An 18,487-nucleotide genomic window follows, 5' to 3' on the forward strand; every position below is an offset into this window, starting at 1 on the left:
AAGTCAAATGTTAGGTGGAAAAAAATAATAATAATCTAGCCTGTTTTACTCGTGTTTTTTTGTTTTTTCTTTTTTTGTAATTCCATAGTCGGTGTCCATCAACTTTTACTGAAAATCTCATTCTTTTAGCTGAGAATACATGCAAAAAACATAGCCCTGTCGTCTTGCAGGAAGACGGCGCTGGGTTCGAATTCAGGTCTGGGGGGTTTTCTGCAGAGGGTTTTGCATGTTCTCCCCTTTCATGTGTGGGTGCTAATCAGGTACACCAGCTTCCTCCAATAATCCAAAATAATAACTTTTATGGTGAATTATCACTCTGATTTGCCCTTTGTTTCTGTGAGTCTCTCTGGTCCCCTTTGATGGACTCACAACTTGTCCAGGATATGAAAAAGATGTGATGAAATCTTGAAAACATAAGCTTTGAAATTTTGAGGAGTTTGCTTCTTCTTTTATTTTCCAATAATTTACAATCGTTTTTATCCATTGCGCTGGATGAAAAGTTAGAGTTTATCTCAGGATAAACTTTTTATGTTACAGTACGCCTGAGTAGCAAAGTCATTGTCCTTTAAAGGTGGACTTTATTGTTATTACTTCCTATTTTATGTAATTTGATTATGGTCTTTTGAAAAAAAAAAAAAAAAAAAAAAAAACTTTATTGCTTTTTATATGCAGAGACATATTTTCATGCGTCTCTTCTTGACAAGGTCATAACTGTCAGGAGCTTTTGGCAGCCTGCATCGAGAAATGAAATATGACTTCAAGCCTAATCCCGGAAATCTCTTCAATGGTATTTTTCTCCGACAGTGAAAAAAGCCCTTTGAGCATATTGAAGGCTAAATAGGCTTTCACACCTTTTAGCCATTAGCATTCATCAACCTTGGATAATGCTTACATGTCTTTACAGTCTGCCACTGTCTTTAGCTCTGTCCCAAATTGATTTACATCCTCTTTGCAGCGAAGTGTCTCTTTGCATACAGTCACAACTGGAGTTGTGGAATTCCCACAATCTACAGATTGCGTATAAGACTGAGCCTTTCATCATTTGAGGCGGGATATTTCATTATTTTTTTCTTCCCTTTTTGATTCCTACTTTATTTCTTTTCTTTCCCCTCAGGGATTTAAGGACATCTCCCTGGAAAGATTCATGCACGGTGGCGCCAATGTGACTGGTTTCCAGCTGGTGGACTTCAGCAAAGATATTGTCATAAAGCTCATGCAGAGGTGGAACAAACTGGACCAGCGAGAATATCCTGGATCTGAAAGCCCACCTAAGGTAATTAAATGTATATAAAATATAATGCAGTGCTCAAATGACCTCAGGGTTGTAATAGGCAGCCCAAGAAGTACCAAGAAAGAAAGTCCTTGGTGACTGTGTGTGTTTGTGTGGCACCCTTCTGTTAACAATAGTTACAATTAACCCCGATATTTTTGATACCCTTGGAAGATTTAGATTTAAAATTATTTTAATAGTTCTTTAGTAGTAAGACAGGCATTCCTACCTTGTGTCTTATTGCAGCAGGATGTCATGGTTTTTACTTTTCATATACTTTTTTCTGCATAATTTTATAGCTTCGCCAAAAAAAGCATCATGCTTCCTTTAAAAAAAGTTGCATTTCTTCCTCTCCCACATCAGTATTTCTATATTTAGATGCAAACAGCTCCTTTCTCTCTTTCCCTTTTCTATTACAGAATAGACCTCTTTAGATGGGTTAGTGACCGGGAGACAAGTGGAAATGCTTATGTTAACTGGGAATATGTCCACTTACTCATCAAAAATACTTCATAACAGCTTTTACTTACCTCCTGCCCTGCAACACATTAACATCCTGTAGTATCAGTAAAAAAATAAAAATAAAACTGTACAGATCTGACATGATGACACCTGTCAATAAATCCAGGGGTTTGTCAGCGACTGACCAATTGTTGATCGCAATTTGTCCGAAGCGAATTCTTCTTATCTGAACTTCTGGGAAAGTGGCCGGGTTTTTCAGTAGGAATGCACTGTGGTCATTTGGTGACCACAGTAATCAGAAAATATGGTTAAACATCATCAGTGGGAAACATACAATTAAGGCACTGTACCAGGGCATTTATAGGGCGGGGAAGAGTTTATTCCATTTCCATAACCCAAAAGGCGTCTGGAAAAATGTACGGTATGGATAAATGCTTGTGGCTGCAGCTGAGTACTACAGTGATCGATGGTATAACCAGAACATGCTCATCTTTATGAAGGTTTTTGTCATAATTACATTGTGTGCTTAGTCTTTAATCAAAGATTAATGTGTCAAACTGCGTCCAAAACAATAAATGTGTGAAGTTTTTTTGTAAATCAGTAACTTTTCAGACAGGTGATCTATTTTATTTTATTTTTTATTTTTTTACCTGTCTTCTTTGCCTTCATGTTGGCTGATATTAATTTCATGGTGATATATTGTGTTTGAAATGTTTTTGTCACTGGTGGCTGTTGTTAATCAGCTAATAATTACTCTCATTTACCAAATTAATTATCATTTGCCAGTGCTGACTGCATAATTTGCGCTGTTGAAATTAAACAATATTTTGTGCACAGAGGTAAATGAATTATGATGGATGGTAACAGAGGAACACGATCATCCGATTTAAATGAACAAAAAAGACTTGCAGTTTGTTTGAGAACTACAAACAAGGGGCATGCAAAGGTTTTCTTTTTCAACATAGCCAGAAAAAAATATTCATTCCGTTGCTCTGCAAATGCAAACAAAAGAAATTTGATTGAACATAAATACAGAAAACCCAATAGTGACAACGGTTGCCTTAAAATTGCCCCTGGCTTTGAAGCTGCTGCTTTAAACCTGAACTCAGTTTGCCTTGGGCCAAAAGCAAAAAGTTCCAGACCCAGTAAAAGTCTGGTGTAGTAATGTCAGCATCTCTGTAACTTTTTTTTTTTACTCTGTGGCATAGATTAGATTTTGTTGAGCTACTTTAAACCATGAAATAAACTGGCTATGTGTCTTGAAATGGGATTTGTGTGCATGGAGGTTTATATGTAATAAAAATGATCTGTATCTTTGCTGCAAATTGCTATATAAGGTATTTCAAAAGAGCAGAATAAATCTTTTTTGAACAATAACAATATTTGTTGTTAATCTGTTGCTATGAGATGAGCGAGTTTTCTGGTAACCAAGTACCACGAAGTAAACATCTTATTTTTACCTTTGCAAAATTTACCAACTATAAATTTGTTTTGTCTAAGCAGATAAGCAGTATTTAAAAGAGCTTGTGTTTTATAAACAATAATATTACATATTAATTTGGTATTAAGAGAGGAGCTTTTTTTTCTGGTAACGAACTGCCATGAAGTGTAACATCAGACTTTTACTTTTGAATTGAATGTCTGTTTTATAATATATTATAATATATTCACCACCAATGACAAAAAAGAAAATAAAAACATTTTAACTTTTCTGAAGAATTCTCCAAATACACAATTCTTGTTAAACAGCAAACAGTATAAGATAAGTAGTATTTCAAAAGGGTAGAGAAAATCTTATGTTTTTTGAACAATAACAATATTTGTTGTCAATCTGTTGCTAAGAGATGAGGGAGTTTCCTGGTAACCAAGAAGTAAACAAATGATTTTTGCTTTTGCATAAGTTTTATAAACAATAATTAATTTGGGGTTAAGAGATGAACGTTTTTTTTTTGTGTTTTTTTTCTGGTAACGAACTGCCACAAAGTTTAAATAAGATTTTTACTTGTGTGTTCAATGTCTGTTTTATATTTACCATCAATGACAAAAAAAACAACTTTTCTGCCAAATTCACCAACTGCACAATTCTTGTTTAAGAAATATAAAATAAATAGTATTTCAAAAGAGCAGAATAAATATGTTTTTTGAACAATAACCATATTTGTTGTCAAACTGTTGCTAAGAGATGAGGGGGATTTCTTGTAACCAAGTGCCACGAAGTAAACATCTGATTTTTACTTTTGCAAAATTTACCAAATGTAAATTTCTTGTGTCTAAGCAGATGAGCAGTATTTCAAAAGAGCTTAAGTTTTATAAACAATAATTAATTTGGGGTTAAGAGATGAGCGTTTTTTTCTGGTAATGAACTGCCACAAAGTTTAAATCACATTTTTACTTTTGTGTTCAATATCTGTTTTATAATACATTATGACAAAAAAAAGAAACCATGTTCAATTTCTTGAAAAATTCCCCAAATGCACTAAGCAATTCCACAATTTCCCTGAGGGTAAATCTTAAAGGGATGAATAAAGTTTCTATCTATTTTAAAGCAATTCTGCTATTTAATAGCTTGTGGTGTTAAATACATCCATAAATCCAAAATAAATCATCAGCTCGTATTGCAGCTAGTAATAGCACAATATCATCACCTTCCTAAAATAATGTCCAAATGCACAATATAACTTTGGCAAAAAAGAGAAAATTATTTTTGACCAAAAATGACTTGGCCATTATGTTAGTAGTTAACTGGTCTCTGAGAACACAAATGTGCAATTCCTGTTGGGACTCATGAGGCAAATACATTCGAATGCAAACTTAAATGGTTAGATGCCAGCATCTACTTCCTAGAAATTGTACAGTTTTGGGTTTTTTTGTCACAAGTGTGATATACATTAAGTCGACTGACTTTAGCTGAAAGCAGAGCTCCGACTGCCGCTCCTTGTCTAATCCTAGGTAAGAACTATTCTCCTTGGTTTTTCTGTCCTGCCACTGACAGGAACAGCAAAGATAGTGTGCTACTATTCCCAGTCTAGATGTTTTCTCTTCATAGTCATCATTTGTCAGTCACTTTCTTAAAGTCCTTTTCAATTTCAAACACATGAAAATAGGCCAACATGGTAGCGGAGCCCTGCAAAGTAGGCATAGTAAAGTCAAAATCAAGGGATGTCAGCCAGTGAGAGAAACTACCCACAGAGAGACAGAGAGGATCTCAGCTGACTTTGGTCTTTTTTTCCTCACTTTCATCTCTTCCTTGTTTCCACCGTGACGTGAAGAGAGCCTGCTGTGTGTTTGACTGCCTCTGTCTGTGCAGCACTGAGAGTCCATGTGTGTTCTTGTTGTGCAACAGCATCTGTGTAACTGCTTCCTTTAACTCTGTCGCCTTTCTACGATGACTTTGTTGATCAATGTGAATGACCTGTAAATGGCTGTACTTGTACGGAGCTTTATCAAGTCCAGAGGACCACAGTGTGATTCAAACTGCACTCAGTCATTCTTGAACATGGGGGTCCTTGTTCATAAGACATTCATGCACAAACACACACCGATGGTGGTAAACTAGATTGTAGCCACAGCTGCCCTGGGACAGTCTGACAGAGGCACCATTTGGCACTCTGACCTCTGACCCACTAAGAGGTATTAAGGTTTTAGGTTGTAACGTGAAAAGCTGAATAAGTTCAAAGCAAGTAATTTTTAACAAGTCACTGTAAGTTTACAGTATTTTAATGTTTTATTGTACTGTACTTGAAATGTAAAAGCTTGTTTAAAGCTGAACAGCAAACAAAGTAAACACAAAACACCTAAAGTGACAGTTTTTTTCTCCTCTCCGTGTTTCTTTGCTATTCCCAGTATACCTCATCTCTAACGTATGATGGTGTTCTTGTAATGGCCGAGGCCTTCCGCACCCTCCGCCGTCAGAAAATCGACATCAGTCGCCGTGGCAATGCCGGGGACTGCCTTGCTAATCCAGCGGCTCCCTGGAACCAAGGGATAGATATGGAGCGAGCCCTGAAACAGGTTGGGACAATTTATTCAATTGTAAACGGGTAAAAGTCAAGAGACACAGGCTATCACCTTTTACTTTTTATATGTTTGGAGTCATTAATATATTTATATTCCCTGGTCACAAATCTTAATAGGTTTAAATATTTTGGATATATCTAGGAACATTGCATATATGATTAAAAAGAAAGAGAATGAAAATGTGACCATTCATACGATTCCTTTTTTTTTTTTTTTTCTCATTGCTCTATTTAAAAATCGGATCTGTGATAGGATCCAGCTGCTGGCTTTGAGCACAGTTGCAGCTGCTCTCCCTGGCTCTGATCCCGATGCTGAAGCTTAGTGGTTTTTGTTTGGACTTTGGCTGCTGCTGTGAATCAAACCAGCTCTTTTTTTAGAAGAAAAAACAAAAAGAAAACGCAGATTTTCTGTGTGATATGCGTTTAAAATACTTCACAAGGATTTAGAAGAAAAACAGGCAAACAGCATCACTGTTCATCCACCGTACTGAACATCAGACATGTGGTTTCTTTCTACACATTTATTCTTTGTTGCAGACTGATGGGGGGGTGTTTCCTGCCTGAAGGCTCCATCATATCTAAAAATGAGACAGAGCCTTACAATTACAGTCTCATTAACCTCTAGAAAACATATCTTTACATGGGTGGTCGTAGGACAGAAATACTTTTCTTTAGTTGGCATCTGATGGTTGCTATGGAAACCTGGTAACTCCTATGTTCTAGTGTCCAGTTCTGTAATTGAAAGCTTTTCCTTTATTCCTCATCATCATTGCGTTTCGGGGCAAGAAAAGCATGGGGGTCCTGGTTCATCTTCGTTTGTCAACTTTATAATTAGTGCCTTCAGTGTAACTAACAGCAAGAATAGGATTAGTTTAAGCCCTGTCATCAAGAAGGAATTTACATTTAGATATTTTTACCCATACTTGTATTTAATTTAAAGGTTAGATTTGTCTCTTAAGATGTCTGTATAAGATATATATATATATATATATATATATATATATATATATATATATATATATATATATATATATATATATATATATATATATATATATATATATATATATATATATATATATATATATATATATATATACGACTGGCTCAAGGTCATAAAATAGGAGACCATGCAGGGGTTAAAGTGCATTTAAATTAATATTTATTAACAAAAACAACAATGGATTGTGGATATCAGTATCAGTGGTGTAATGCAAATGCTTGGATGTGTTGTATGATGCATATGGGAGTGTCAGCAGAGTGGACGCTGACGGCGACACAGAAGACGGAGACAGCCAGGTTAAAGTACTCTATGCTCCAAATTAGCAAATCAGAAGCACCTGTAAAGGGGAGGAATATATATATATAATACTATGCTGCAAAATAAAAATGACTTTATATTAAGAAAGTGAACCCAGATGGTTTAGGAATGTGTGTATGGCAACAGTTGTCATCTGTTGAAAATGCTTCATTTTCTAAGATGTTATTTTGCCATTACCAGTACCAACCTTTATTTCTGCTTTAAATCTAGGTGCGCATTCAGGGCCTTACTGGAAATATTCAGTTTGATCACTACGGTCGGAGGATCAATTACACTATGGCCGTCTTTGAACTGAAAAGCAATGGACCACTAAAGGTAAGCTCTCATTTTGTGTCCTATGGAATAAGGTTTAAAACAGTTGGATTGTTTTATTCTGTGTTTAGGTACTTGCTTTGGAGAAATACACATTACTTGTCATCATATCGAGCTTTGTTTAAAAAAATGTAAAACAGCAAAGTCTTTTTAGAACAAATGTAATAAAAAAAAAGTTGACTTTTACATATTAATTTATGTTTCCTAATAAGTTCGGCAGAATTTAATGTGCTAATGTTTTTTTTTATTTCAGGACCAATATTTTATTTTAATAGTCCTTCATGATTACCTGTTCTACTGAGATGAAATATCATTCTAATCTAACTATCCATCGCAGTGTGGTGGGCTTCACGAGGATTTCGGAGCTCATATTTATACCTTACAGGGAAGCAGGGAACATCAAAAGTTTACAATTTTCTAACTAATGCAAATGTGAACAAAATCTGTCTTCATCACGGCAAAATGTAGGAGGAAAGCACAGAAGCAGACATTTCCTATAAATGATCTTTATTAAAACAAACACACATGTAGGAGGTAGAATAACAAAATTACATGACATTCAAGCTACATAATTATCCCTTTGGCAGCAATGTGCAGTTATTGGAAATTTTTGGCTCATGTTCAATATCATCTATTGCTCTAATGGGAAATTTACAGGAGCAAATCGAATGGCTAACTTTTTGTTGTTCACTTTTCTTTCTCTCCTTAAGGTTTGTACTACGTTTCTACATTAGTCAATTTCTGTTCTCCTTTGGCCTCCTCAGATCGGCTACTGGAATGACATCGACAAGCTTGTGTTGGAACAGGATGGAAATGGTCTTTCCGGCGAAGGCTCACTGACGGAGAATCAGACGGTTGTCGTGACAACAATCATGGTAATGTACCCTGCCACTGCGTCTTATTCCACTTAGGCTTGTTAATGTTTGATATTTTAAGAAAAGCGGTAACCTACTCTGATAATCTTCTGCTGAAAACCCACAACATAAATGTGTTGGTTCCTCCCAACTTGCCTCATATAAAGGGATCAAAAGTGATTTACAGACATGGACAAATTTGGGGTACCCTCAAGCAATAAACACAAAGTACATTTTATATTTTAAATAACTTGAAATTGGCAAACGTTTAACTGGATCTCGTACAGTTTGTCGCTGCAAGTTTTGCCACAATCACTCCCAGTTCTGTAGTAGTTGTATGGTGAAATGCAACCAGTGATTTCTGTATTTCACCATAATGCAATGAGACCTTCACATTGAGAAAGTCAATGTCAGCATGTTGATAGTTTGAACTGCTGATTGCTCAAGCTGTGTCGGGTTTGAAGATAGCATCAGAAATGGAGAACAGAGTGGGAAACTAGTTAAAAACTCCTCTAGCACTAAAATTGAAAAACAAACTATAAGACTCTATCTATGCATAAGATGAGAAACCTTCAACACTGACTTTGGGACAGACAGCGCTATTACAGTTTTTCTCAGGCGCTTTGGTTCATTTCTCGAACCATCCTCAACATTTGCAAAAGAATAAGTGCATTTCTTAAAACAATTTGTACAGAAAACAAAACACAGTGGATTACCTGCACAAACTTGACTCTTTCTCAGAATCTTAAGTTCATCTCTCAAAAACAGATGCTTGTGTCAATGAACATGTCATTGCCTCTGTGTGACACGTCCTGGTTTCGCTGCGTACGGATAAGACGGCCCATTTAATTAGTCATGTTGTCACTGAAACGGTGTGCTCTGTTGTAAACTATGGCTAAATATTTGAAGAAATGCAAATTGTAATTGTGGGAGATCAATGACAAGAGACTGCACGAGACTCACATTTACGCTTTTTACTGTAATTTATTTACACACCAGGTCATTGTGATACAGAAAGGAAAATGCAACACTGCAAACAACAAAGGGGAACGAAAAAATAATGTTGGCGTTCCTGTGGTTTTGTTTTCCCAGACACTTTTGGTCTTACTTTTATTAAGTCCAGTCTAGCTTTTTTGTTTGGCATTTTTCAATCTATAGTAGAGATCCCCCAGATCTTAAAAAATATAGCCAATAAAAATTTAAAATGTGAATGATTTTTCAGTCAGAAGTCATGTACCTTGAACTTGCACTTCAGTTTTAATTGTAATTGCTTTTTGATGGTTTCCTTAGATCTATTTCTGTAAGTCGGATGAAGCTGTGGTAAAATTTCCTGTTGCTTACAGTCCCATGAACCTCCTACATTTAATTAGATAGGCAGTTGTGTTCACAGGAACATGAAATTTCTCGATAAGGGTGTTCTAGCCTCTACTTTTAGCATAATTGTCTGTAATCATTTTTTTGTGAACTCTCCAAAAGCTCTCACATTTGCTTGTTCTGGACCATGTTCAGTGTGGTGCATACGAAAACACCAAACTATACAGCATGGTGTTCATGCCATATACATACATGTGGACGGGGGTAGACTTAACACGTCATTTGAAACATGACTTTACTGCAAGAATTAATTGTCTCTTTTGGGGCACTTAACAAAACAATTCATGCTTTATTGCCATATCTCTGTAAAATAAACAGCATACCTTTATTCAAAAATGTGTATGTTTTTTCCTGTCACACACTAAAGGAATGAGGGGTATACAGAATGACTTTTTGGAGCAATCAAGCATTGTTTCAATACGTTTCAAGGGTACCAGCAAACTTGTCTGTGTCTGTATATTCAAGTTAAGAAGAGGAAAAAGCTATATAAGTACAGTTAATGTACTTGTAGTACTTAAAGTTAAGGTTATCATAAAACAATGCACATTTAAGATTACATCCAACTTTAAAAGACTGTGCCTTTTCGACAAATAATAGAGAGAAACTAACTTGCATTAATGGTTCTACACTGAATAAAAACAAGAAAGATCTGAAAGTACAGTAGAAATATGACTAAAAGGAACCATCTTTCAAGAACATTTCTAAGGCAGCAAAGCCCAAATGAATAAAAAGAGAAATTTTATTGAAAGGATAAACCAACAGAAAATCTACCAGTGCTGAGAGAAGGCGAAGAGACGGCACAAAGATACCAATCTGAGCAGAAAAACAAAAATACAAATGTGGGTCTACAACATACAGATGGAACCCAATATAAAAGTTGTGCAAAAATCCCCCTAAAGGTGGGGATTTTTCAAATGAATGATACCCTAATTGTGTGTCATTCATTTGAAAGTAAAATCCTGAGCTTAGGTCAGTGGCCTGGTCAATTAATGTGACAGAAATAGCAACCACCCATTTAGCCCTCTCCCAACCATGATCTATGATATACATCAAGCCGTGTCAGATACTTTCTGGGAATATCTTTTGGTTAGACTGCTGCTACAGCCGATGTATAAATGTCTCCAGCCGTCTTTTTTCTAACATCCCTTCTCCATTTTTTTTCCCAGCGTCTGACTCCAATAATAAGCACATTAATACCTGTAACTTTGTTCTCATATATTGTTGGGCTTATATGTATGTGACCTTTGTAAGGTAATCCTGCTGTAGCACCAAATTGTGCAGCAGTAAAAGAAGTCACTATCGCATCGAACTTGCACATTGTAAAATGTCAAAGTCTGGAAGAACTTTTTTTTTTTTTTTTTAATCTCACAGTGTGTGTTAGGGTAAAGACAGTGAATTTAATAATATCTAGGTGTAAAATGCAGGTACATTACGCACCAAACACCAAAACCAGTGAGTTGGAAAGGTTACAGAAAAATATATACAAAGAAACCCAAAGTCAAAAAAAGAATGACAAGGACAAAAAAAAAAAGAATAAGGACACTATGAAACTTTCAAATACAAACTGAAAACAGGGTCTGGCTTGCCAACCAGATATTGTGATGGTGGAATAAAAAGGAAAATTTCAAACATTTTCAAATGTCACTGGTATCAAACAAATGAATTAGAAGAAAAGTTGATTAGTAAGATCTCATTCACGCTCTAAAAGTAGCTCCAGTAGATCCCAAAGAATCTATTTTTACCTGCAATGTAAAATATTTCCATCATGGCTTCTTTCCAGAAGAGAATAGTCATAGGAACAACAATTATTCTGCTGAATCCTAAAAAGAACCTCACCTTGAAGGTCAACGGGCCACACGGGGAGAGCAAGTGTGCCGTTGTCGCACCGTAATTTGGCGAGATAAAATTATTGTGTCTGAGCCGTTAAACTCTTTTTATGACCAATCTAGACGCATCTGTCAGCATGAAGGACACACCTACAGATAAAATGTGATAAAATGTCTCTCATACAGCCACACGAAAGTGCAATAGTATGGAAAAAGAAGTATAATAAATAAAATCTACTCTTTATGGGCATCACTACCATTCCATAAATTATCCAGTGCAGTAAATTAACAGTTTATCTCATTGCAACCGCATACTTCATGTATTTTATTGGGATTAAATGTGTTATACCAACACAACTGCAGAATAAAAAGTAAAGGATTCATGTGTTTCAAATTGAAAAAGACTAAAAAGTGTGCCACGCATTTATCCTCTTCAGAAGTCGTCTACTTGGAAGTAGAGACCACTTGTGTGTACTGCATCCTCAGGATAAAAACAGCTGTTCAGAGAAGACTTCAGAGTTTGGTAGAAAACCTTGAAGAACAAACAGTATCATAAAGACGGGGGGGGAAAAAAAGAGAATGCCCTCTGACTAAAAATAAAATCAATCTTTTTGGCTTAGATGAAAAACACTACATCCCCTTTCAGGTCAACTTGATGTTTCATTACGAATCACGATTGCCTGAAATGTCTTTAAAAAAAATCTGATGTTGAAATTTTTCCACTAATATCATGCACCTTATCCACCTTGGGTGCTAGTAAAAACCTGTGAGCACCATCAACTATAATAGGGTAACTTGGGTTTAAAGTAAAAATAACAAGCAAAGACAGCAGGACTGCTGGTTCAGTCTGACCAGTGTCCACCTATCTGATCGCAGAAAAAGGGAGATCAGCTGAATCTGGCTCTGGATGGTGGGCAGCAGCATCACGTGCAAATATGTCACTGAAAAAGTTTTGAACAGTGTGAAGACAGAGCTAAATGCTGCTGGAATCCCCAACGGGAAACGACCCACAGATGAAAGCTGAGTTGAAAGCGATGCCCGTATCATTCTGCTGAAGCAGGACTATTGGCAGAAAGCTCAAAATGTCCATTATCTCAGCCGATTGCATTATATGACGTGAAAGGACAAAGTGACTCATAAGGGTTCATGTTGCTTGTCTATTGCAGAGCTGTGATACGAACAGGATATGTCTGTGACAGAGTGTTAGCACTGCAGCTCACATTAAGCACACAATCTCTACGTTGAAACATGGTGGTGGCAGCCTCATAATGTGGAGATGCTTTTCATCAGCTGGGACAGGGAACTGGTTGACTGTGAAATGACTAAATACGAGTGCCACCCTAGAAGAAATGGCTCTAACCCTGCAGCTAGAATGTAGGTGGAATGGCTCGACTCAAACTCTTCATCTTTTGCCCCCATTGAAGGCCAGACTTGCATCCAATTGAAAATCTCGAGTAAGACTTGAATATTGATATTTCCAGATGCTGTCCATTCATTCTGACTGAGCTTTAGCTATATCGCATAAAACATATAGTACTTTTAGTAGGGCTGCACCATATATCACACTTTATTGGACCCTCAGTGCTATTATACGCAACAGGCATACCACAATGAACCGCTTAGAGTGCAATAAATTACAGTTAATTATTCAGATACGATGAATTGAGGTTGTTTGTCTCTGTAATGTATTGTGACACTTGGTTTTAAATGGAGCAGAGATTTTAAAGGGAAGAGGGCGGTAACATCATTAAAAATGTGCAACTAAGATATTGCAAAGCCAAAACAGCAAGATGTCAGTCAGAAACTACTTTTTAAATAAAACCTTGTTGTTGAGATACAAATCACGTTTTATCCAGAAGGTTCACAGAATCATTATGGGATAATGTTTGCTTTTAGCCCTAAACAAAGTCATTAGGCAATTAATTTGCTTATTGCATATTAATTTATTTTTTACTCGCTCTGGCCTGTGCAGTTCTCATGCGGCCCTAAACTGATTAAAGTCATGGCCCACAAAGGTTGCAGCTGTAATTTCAGTAAAAGTTAGCTTTGTTAAATGAATCAGGAGTCTTGAATTCTTATGGAAGTCGCACTTTTTTTTTCAAAATTCAGTTTCCCAGTCCGCACACTGGCACAGTTGGTAAAACTGTTGCTTTGAAGCAAGAAGGGCCTTGAGGTTTGAGGTTGAGGTTTTTCTGCATGGAGTTTGTATGTTCTCCCTTTGCATGTGCCGCTTCTCTCTGGGTACTCTGGATTCCTCCCACAGTTCAAAAACATGACTGGTGAATGAATTAATGTGCGTGCGTGTGTGTATCTGTGTGCGCATTGTTGTTTGTCCTGTATGTGTCTATGAGTGCTGGAGAGCCCCATGTGACCTGCAGTTCACAATCAGGAACGCCATTGTGTTGCTCTAACACACAAAATTCTAATAACGTACATGGCAAAACACGAACAAGTTCAAAAGATGTGGCAAGTTTTGAAAATGTCTTAGCCTTAAAAGTGACAGGGATTCAAATCAATATACAATCTGAATTTTATTGCCCTCCGTGACGTGTTGGAGCAGATTCAGAGTCTAAAATTCATAGGGAGATGTACTGTGGAGAGAGCTGCAAGGAGACTTGTTAACAGCAAGGGGAAATCAGATCGGGGATAATGGGTTATACGAGCTGGAAAGAGCTGCCAGAGCACAGCCAGGAGGGGGTGGCACTTGTTCAGTTGGAAGATTAAGCTAATGTCTCATTAGTAGGCAAATCTAAAACTGACCTCAGATCACCATTTAGAAATGACCTCCGTCCAGTCCGTTCTAATGGCTTTCGCATAGACACGGTTCCTCTCCACACAGTTTAATTATCCCTCTTTCGTCTATAAATAAAAATAAAAAAAGACTAATTGTTGGATGTGCGCTCATCCTCTGCTTACATTTGATTTCACTTGACCCATCTGCTGCCTTTTATGGTGGCCATCTCCTTCCTGTAAATGCATTCAGTCTTGACTCAATTAGGCATGCAAAGTGATGCAAATGTAAACAACTCAAAAGACGAAGTTTAGTGCAGAGATCAATCTGTAGTTGCTTGAGCTGTTCTATTTGGATATTTTGTTTAATTTAAGATGATTGCAAATGTGACCAAAATGTCGGCACTTTGGGTTTCTGCAAATACACATTAAAGGACACGTGTACAAAGATACTGAGGTGATAAATTTTCATAGCCTCTGTTGATCAGAAAATCTAAAACTGACCTCAGCTACAACCTGCCAAAGCTAGGGGGGAAATCAGAGCGGGGATATATCATCCTGTCAAAGCTACAGAGCTGGAAACCAGCACACTATATGTAGTGGATTTTAAAAGCATTATTATCACCAAATTATAACTACAAACATAATTTGTTGGCAAGTTTTAATCTTTCTATTAACTCTGACCATATTTTTTGTCCCTTCAAAAACATCCCCACAGCATGATATTGCCAACACCATGTTACAGAGTGGTGATGGTGTGTTCAGGGTGCTGCACAGAGTTGTCAAAATAGGCTTTAGCATTTTATACATATAATTTGGTCTCATCTGAAAATTACACTTTCTTGTCCAAGTTTCTGTCTTCATGATTTCGGGCAAACTGCAACTTCTGATGGCCTCGTTTAAGCAATTGCTTTCACCGACCCACTCGTCCATAAGGCCTAGATTTGTGTGTACAACTAATAATTATCATGTCAAGTGTCTTCGTCTACAGCTGTGAATCTTTGCAGTTCCTCTGGAGTTACCATAAGGTTCTTGCTCTTTTCTAATTTATAGTCTCCGTTTGCATTGTTTTGTTGGCTGGTCCTGATCTGGAAGGTTTGCAGTTGTGCTATTGTCTTTATTCTTTATTTCAGATTGTGGATTAAATAGTGGAAACTGCTTTAAAGCTTTGCATATCTTTGTCCTGGACCTGTCTGATGCGCTATGGCCACCGTGATGACGTGTATTCCTTAACGATCTCTAACAAACATTTGAGGCTTTAGCAGAAAAGCTAGATAGTCCAATAGGATTAACAGACTTTAGTTTCTGTGTAAATAACTCTGGGTGCAGAGGATTGTGCTTAAGGGCAAAAGAGTAGAAAGGGCTAAATAGAGACGCAAACTTCACTATTCAGATGTTATTTGTAGAATAAAAATCAAAGCCATATGTCTTTCCCTTTAACTTTCACAATTGTGTGCTACTACATGTTGGTATGTCACATAAAATTATAGTGAAATACACCAAAGTCTGTGGTTGTAATGTGACAAAACATGATAAAGTTAAATGGTTATTAATATTTTCGCTGCATGCAACTAAATTGAATCAAAGTAATTATAATGTATGATGTTAAATGTGTTGGATGTACATGTGATTACTATTGTTGTATCAATGTTTCTATGGCTGTTGAGTTCTTTGGAGTTCGTAAATGACGATGAGTGGCAGATCTGTTTGCGACATTTGTTCCCTCCGTATTTCTGTCCCGCATCTGTCTTCTCTCTTCTTTTTCTGTCCTCTGTGTAGTTTTCTTTTTAGCTAATTTCTCCCCGTTCCCCAACCCATCGTTTATGCTTCCATACTTACATCCCCCACCATATTTTTCTGTGGATGACCTCACCAGGCCAGGCCTAACAATTAGCTCAGCCACCTCCTCCTCTTTGCAGCCTCTGATGATGAGGAAGCCTCTGCTGCGACACTGATCCCGAGTCTGCAGACAAAGCATGGGAATGAAACACAGCCTCTGCAAAGACCCAACAGCCAGACTGATACTGAACCTGTACAGAGACTCTTGCTTTGTTTTGTTTATTTATATGTTGCTTTTTCCCATTGTATGTTACTTTTAATGGTTTCGTCTGGAGTCACTGTTTCACTTTGAAGTGGTTTGCTCTGCAGTGACACTGCCACAGCGCATAGAAGAAAAGCAGGATCAGGAGTCGCCTGGGTTGTGTTGCTTTACCTCCCTCACGAGAAAAGTCTCAGTTGGACGATAAATGAGCAAGCGTTTCTGTAGCATCTTTTAACTTTTGACATTTGACTGCACAATGCCATCCAAGTGTGGAGCAGCATTTTCATTCCAGATTCTTAGCGTGAGTCTTTAGGTCAAGGTATTCACTGTTATATTATTGGTTTCACCCCTGAGTTAAACCTAATAATTATGTGTAAAAAGTCTTTGGGAAAAAAAAAAAGTGTTATATTTCAAGAGAAAGTATGCAAAGTGAGTTTACAGGACAGTGTCCTTCCTCTGGTGTGCATCCTTCACCTTGTGATGCAACTCTCCTTCCATCTTCATTTTTCTGCTCTGTCACTCTGTAAATCCACTCAGTCATGCCTGATCAGTCGACTTGCCTCTTCTGTTTTGAAGACAAGGTTTGAAAAGACACACCAAAGTGAAAGTAACTGCAAGAAAACATAAGTTTATGCTAATTAAAATGTGTTTGACCAAACAGGGGGGCATTGTTAAAAATATATATACCATAATTTATGTCTTAACATAAATCTTATATTGTACTTTTCTGGTACTGATACATTTTTTGAAATGCTACTTTAAAGAAGACATCACAAATGTTTATATGTTTAAATATTCTGTTGTGTTACACTTCATAGCCATAGATGTACTCCAACACGTGTACTTATGAATAGATGAACATTCCTTAACAGAGTGGATAATATGGCATAAGACACATCGTAGATGGCACAGAAATTGTCCTAATATTTTTGATTATTTGTTTTTATGTGTAATCATACTTTTTTTTCTAAATATATTCCAGCAAATACGGTACTATATATATATATATATATATATATATATATATATATATATATATATATTTTTTTTTTTTTTTTTTTTTTTTGGAACGATTACAAAGTAAGAACGTGTTTTATTGCTAGAGTAAAGCTTCAACTTGCTTGGTGCCCAATGTTTTCAGGTAAAACACATAATTTACACTGATTGAATCTTATTTATTAAGAGATGGAATATAAAATGACACAGCAATGATGTGTTGCTACATCAGTTGACTGTAAGCGGCCTTTATTTACATTCCTTCTCTGTTGCTGTTCTTCGTTTGGTATTCTCAACCACAGAACTGACAATTGATGTAAAAGAAACACACTTCTTCCTGTCTTTAATAACCAAGAGAAACATGTTATTTTTTCCCCAAATAAATTCTGCAGATGCCATGAAACGCCAAAAAGCATCCTACCCGACAAATTTCAGAACCTTATCAGTTCATCACACTGCAGAGAATATCCTCAGTGCTGTAAAAGAAAAGCACAATCTTACAATTTTCTGCTTAAGACTCACTTAAACACCACTCCTGCTAAGTGTGTTGCAGTTTTCAATGTAAAAAAAATTGGATTCCTTTGTTTTAAAATTCAAGTCTTTTTTGGCTACATGACCAGCAGACAATGAGGTTGTCAAAATGGGCAAATACGGAGAGATTATATTCCATAATTACAGTAATTGTATAATAAAGCGAGCGCATTGAGAACTTCACTGGCTGAAGCTGTAACTGACTGAATGCCTGGCATGCTCCTCTCTGCTTATCTGCATGAATGTCTCCAAGGCAAATTAAATATCCTGGCAAATCGAAACAGTTTAACATGACAATCTTTTTAAAATGCTGAATTGATGGAGGGTCTGTTCTGGTTGGCAGGTTGAATGAATAGCTGGACAGAGGCGGTTTTGCTGTTTACTGACTGGCCAACTGGATTGGATAACAAGTTCTATCTGTCTTTCTGGCTCCAGTCAGAGTTTGTTTCATGTCTTATCAGCCCCAACCATTTGCTTCTACAAAGCTTGGTTCCCTTTTTAACTCTACGATTTTCCTCCTAAGGTATGTTTTTAGCCACCCCCCCCCCCCCCTGCTTTGTTTCCTTTTTCTTCCTTTCTCTGTATGTTTTTATATACATATGTTCTTCCTCCAAGCTGCTGTGCAATACAAGTTCTCTTACTTTCTCCCTTTTGTTTTTGCATTCCCTGGAGTAATCTTTTTTTTTGTTAGCTTTTTTTTTTTTGGAGGAAAGCATTGACCACCCTGCACCGTTTGAAAAGCACACCCATAATC

At 36.8% G+C, this 18,487-nt stretch overlaps 1 protein-coding gene across 1 annotated transcript in view; it reads left to right on the forward strand.

Annotated features, from left to right (window-relative positions):
- Positions 1-751: 751 nt before the first annotated feature.
- gria4a (glutamate receptor, ionotropic, AMPA 4a) overlaps positions 752-18,487 on the forward strand; it is a 58,145-nt gene continuing 40,409 nt past the window's right edge. The window contains exons 1-5 of the mRNA XM_088012128.1: positions 752-787; positions 1,115-1,273; positions 5,576-5,743; positions 7,280-7,384; positions 8,146-8,256. Of these exons, the coding sequence (XP_087868254.1) occupies positions 752-787; positions 1,115-1,273; positions 5,576-5,743; positions 7,280-7,384; positions 8,146-8,256 (579 nt within the window). The remainder of the gene's footprint in view (positions 788-1,114; positions 1,274-5,575; positions 5,744-7,279; positions 7,385-8,145; positions 8,257-18,487) is intronic.

This window comes from Poecilia mexicana, unplaced genomic scaffold, assembly GCF_051168715.1.
Source record: "Poecilia mexicana isolate PSO_F unplaced genomic scaffold, ASM5116871v1 scaffold_13, whole genome shotgun sequence".
NCBI lineage: Eukaryota > Metazoa > Chordata > Actinopteri > Cyprinodontiformes > Poeciliidae > Poecilia > Poecilia mexicana.